At 34.7% G+C, this 5,059-nt stretch overlaps 1 protein-coding gene across 1 annotated transcript; it reads left to right on the top strand.

The window, feature by feature from the left end:
- Window positions 1-2,238: 2,238 nt before the first annotated feature.
- Window positions 2,239-4,328, top strand: LOC144560646 (stilbene synthase 3-like). Its single transcript, XM_078309880.1, has 2 exons — window positions 2,239-2,474; window positions 3,152-4,328. Exons 1-2 carry the CDS (start codon window positions 2,306-2,308, stop codon window positions 4,141-4,143), a joined length of 1,161 nt encoding a protein of 386 aa, XP_078166006.1. The 5' UTR covers window positions 2,239-2,305; the 3' UTR covers window positions 4,144-4,328.
- Window positions 4,329-5,059: the final 731 nt, after the last annotated feature.

The following is a 5,059-nucleotide window of genomic DNA, read 5'->3' as shown; positions in this document are numbered from 1 at the left end:
GAGCGATGGAGGTGATGAGCAAGGAAGTTTCCTTTTAACAGAAGTTTTCTTTTACAAAAAGCGCATCGAACTTGTATGAGTTGAGGGATTTCTGAGGGACAAAAGATAGAAGAGCAGTGGTAATTTCCAACTGTAGAAGTTGGCGCGCCAGACCAAGCAAAATACAAGTTGATGAAGAAATATTATAAATTCCAAGCACAAAGCTGGCGGTAATAACCAACTGCCCGTTTTTAGGAAGATAATTATAGTTGTTGGGTTGTGTGGCATTATGACACGAGAGCAACGAAAGGTTCTTCTCCAATAAACGAAAACCGGTGTATACATTGATTAATCATGATATAACGTTGGACATTCTCTTTTGGCTTCAAAGCAGACACGACACTACAACAAAGTGGACACTTTTTGCGAAAAAAAAACACATTTATGACGGTCGTCTGTCGCAAAAAGTCATTTTTTTATCCTCACGAAAAGTCTCTCATTCTTCTAATGCGAGAGGAACGACAGGAACGAAAGGTTCCTCCAATAAACGAAATTTGGTGTATATATTGATAATAATACAACGTTGGACATTCTCTTTTGGCTTCAAAGCGGATAGGATTAGGAGAGGAGAATTACTGTGCAATCCTTACGGCTATTTTGGCATTCTAGGTCCTTCTAGTAAATATGAAATTTTTTATATAAATAATTAATTGGTTTATCTTTTTTAGTTGGTAAATAAAAAAATTCAGCCAATAATATATCTATTGAAAAAATTAATTTGATTTTTTTTAAAATATGAAAATTCTCAAAATAGACAATATCAATTGACAAAGTGATGGTGACCACGTTAGTTACACAAAACATTATGTATATATGTCAAAATAAACATTATCAATTTCTACTTGCACAAAATGTAAGGATTTGAAGTGAATTTTAATACCTTAAAGAATTCATTTTTCAAGGTTGATACCTAATTTTAATACCTAAAAGGGAACAAAACAATGTTTAAAATGTTAGATAATTAAGAAGAAATATCATATATTTGACTGCGCACTTTAGTACATCGTCAAATTAATTAAGAAGAAATTTATTGTTGTTTATAGATGGTCCAGTGTCACGACCCCGTTGCTGGACCGGGAATCGCAACAAGAGAGGCATCCATGCATCCATTCATTGTCCCGTCAACCTACATAGGAACGAAAATAACAAACAAAAACAAAAATGATACGGAGTCAGCTACAAAACTCAGTAACCGGTTATTTAACAATGAACTTATTTATAATTGGTTTAATTAAACAACCATTCAAACAGACTGAATTAATCCACATAAATTAACATCAAATTATGCATGCATATTTAACGATGATAGCACCTGGTCTAGGTTATCAGTTAAACAAGTCACACAGTATTCACACTTTTGAAATATTTGCCATAGACAATTCCCACATTCACAGTACACACAATCTCATCAGTTCAATCAAATTCGAACCTCAGACCCGCTATCCTGTTAAATAAACCCTCATAATCCAATAACCAGTTCAAATCATCCAATTCAACTATACAAATAGAAAACACAAATTATAGAGAAATCTGGTTATCTGATAACGATCAATCTAGAAATTCAATTCAAATTGCAACAACTGTTCTGAATCAATGCAACGTAGACAGAATTCGAATCAGATATAATAAAAAATCATAATATTTACCAAAATATTTTCCTTATTTTCTCCCATATTCTTCCCTTTTTTTCACTCTTTCCTTCGGTTTTACACTTTGATTTTCAGTCATCATTTTTTTATAAAGAGGAATCTTAGCGCCACATTGGCATTATATCTTTTTTTTTAGTTTTGTATTTTTTATAAAATTGACCCTTAACTTTCTAATTTTTGTAAATAAGTCTAAAAATAATTAAAAGAAGGTTAAATATATAAAAGAAAATACTGAGTGTTACATCCAGAAACTTCCAATTTAATAGATTTTGTACCTATTAAAAAAATAGTAATTTTTTTTTGCGAAAAATATAAAATTTGATGTTCAAGCACATTTTCATATTTCATATAGTGATTACATAACCACAACAAATAAATCATTATTGGGCATTTGAAGTTTAAAACAGGGGATGAATTCATTTGATAACATTAATTGCTACATGTCGACAACAATGGACGTTGTCTTACGTACCCATTTCCCTAGCTACTCTTGCACTATAAATAACAGCCTACATAGGGATGTAGGCTACTCACCACAGCTAGAAAACACTGCTCTGTTAACTAAATTATCTATTTCCTCGGTGATACAAATTAAGCATCCAACTTTCCAATACAAAATGGTGATTGCACAGAAGACACAACACCCTCAAAGCCCTGCTACCGTGCTAGCGATCGGCATTGCAACCCCAGCAAACACTCTCATTCAGGCAGAAGTACCTGACCGGCTATTCAAGGCTGCCAACAGTGATCACCTGACCGAGCTCAAAATGAAATTCACCAAAATATGTAAGAAATCATTGTTTCTAATGTTCAATATCTCATGAAAGTTGTATAGGAAATATATTATGTATTCCATTAGAATACTTAAATAATAGGTCTATAAACGTCTATTATAATTTTATTGTCAGATGCTAGCTAGGCATATGACTACCGTGTATTAATCTAGAGATATGAGGTAGATGAATTTGTACTAAACAAACCATATAGGAGTATTACATTTATTACTGTTTTTTTTAGCGCAGTTTCAAAAACACAACACATGACAGAGCACACATCTTGTACTTTTATTATGGTTAAATCACACGATTTGCCAATAGAAATCAAGTAGATGTATAACTTCAAAATTATTCACCAGAAAGCAGTGGCCATTTATTTATTAAACTATAAACTATATAGGAAGTTTGTCTTTTCCATTCATTAAAAACATAATCAATATATGAAAACACTATTCTGCAATCGATATAAGCTATTCCCTTGGCCTTAATATATATACATGGAAAAGCTTTGTACGAACATGAAGCTTATTAAATTCCAATTGATTATGATATAGCTTACCAAACGATTAATTTTACAAACAGGCACCAACTATGGACTGCGTGCTTTGGTATTCCACGTACTATGATGTACAATAATATTTCTTTACAATTGGAGTTCTTTCTGAACATTTCTAAAACCACTTGTAGGTGAAGCTTCAGCTATTAAAAAACGGCATTCGATATGGACGGAAGAAATTGTGAAACAAAATCCAAGCATTGGGATACCAAATGCACCATCTCTTGGTGCTCGCCAAAACATACTAATACATGAGGTGCCGAAGCTAGGAAAATTGGCTGCTGAACGGGCCATCATGGAGTGGGGCCAACCTGTATCGAAACTCACCCACCTCATTTTTTGCACCACCAGCGGCTTTGCTATGCCTGGTTTTGACTGCAAACTAGCACACCTCCTTGGCCTGCCGTCAACGATAAATCGGTACATGCTATATCACCAAGGGTGCCATGGGGGAGGAACTACACTCCGCTTAGCCAAGGACCTTGCTCAGAACAACCCCGGCGCTCGTGTTCTTATGGTTTGTGTTGAGATAAGTCTTCATGGTTTTCACAGTCCATCAGAGGAATATCTTGACAATCTTGTGACGTTGGCTATATTTGGTGATGCTGCTAGTGCCATGATTGTTGGCGCGGACCCAGACCTAACAGCTGAACGTCCTGCTTTTGAGATCATCTCCGCTAACCAAACATTGATCCCAAACACCAGCCTTGCAATTGTTGCCGAATTAGATGAAGCAGGTTTCATGGTGCATTTATCACGCAATATACCAAAATATGCATCCGAAAATGTGGAGAGTTGTCTTGAAGAAGCATTGGCACCATTGGGTATTACAGACTGGAATTCCATTTTTTGGGTTGTGCATCCGGGCGGTGTAGCTATTTTAGACGGAATCGAAGCTAAGATCAAGCTAAACAAGGAAAAACTGCTAGCATCAAGGACTGTGTTGGCCAACTATGGGAATGTGCAAAGTGCTACAACAATCATTGTTCTGGATGAGATGAGGAAGAAGTCTGCCAAGGCACAAAAATCGACTACTGGAGAGGGGCTTGAGTGGGGAGTGCTTTTGGCTTTCGGGCCAGGGATGACCGTAGAAACAATCGTTCTACGCGCCATTCCAATTTAACCATGCTTGTTTCTTGCACCTGAAAATGCAATGAAGATACTCAAGAAGAATCTCCTACCTACAGTAAAGAAAAATAAATATAAGAATAAACGTGAATCTGATACGCTATCCATGTTAATTTGCATGAAACTTGGCGTTCATGTAAGATATGTATTACTGTGTGTAATGTGTGTTATAACATTATAATAAACTAATTGTGATATAGTATGAAATGAAAAGATTAATTTCAACATTTTTTATTTTTTATTTTTCATATATGGAGTGATAATTATGTAATCTTTATTTCCAAAGCATAATATATATATATATATATATATATATATATATATTGTCACGTCCCGACAACAGGACCGACAACCCGCCACGCTTATCCGCGCAAGGCGATTTAAATTATATTACACAACCATATATACATACATTACCAATGACAAAAATAAGAGCCAAAATAAATTTAGGAACTTTCTTTAAGTTCATTCATGTAACCAACAAATCGAAAATAAACATATTATGGTACAATAATATACAAACGAAATACCATAGCAGATTTATTTGAAGTAAACAAATAACCTTCTATGTGGCAAGTTCCACAAATCTTGAAGTTCTACAAGTCGTTTTTGTTTCTTATTCTTTGTACCTGGAACCCACAAAGTGGAACGGTGAGAGATTGAAAATCTTCTAGTGCGGTATTCAATTCCAGTCGAGTTATTCTTAGATCCGACCAACTAAAACTGAAACAGCACTGAGGGCCAAAACAATATAGACTACAACATATAATCTAGTAATTACATAAGTAGCGACAACTTAATCAGACAAGCAACAGAAATCAAAGTTTACTTTAAGAAAATCATGTACCTCAAGAGAAATCAACAAGCTAGAGCAGTACCACAAAATAAAGTAAACAATCTTAAAAACAAGC

The sequence above is a fragment of the Carex rostrata genome, chromosome 10, assembly GCF_964058835.1.
Source record: "Carex rostrata chromosome 10, lpCarRost1.2, whole genome shotgun sequence".
NCBI classification, from domain to species: Eukaryota; Viridiplantae; Streptophyta; class Magnoliopsida; order Poales; family Cyperaceae; genus Carex; species Carex rostrata.
Note: the sequence above shows the minus strand (reverse complement) of the source record. Positions and strands in the feature narration are given on the sequence as shown.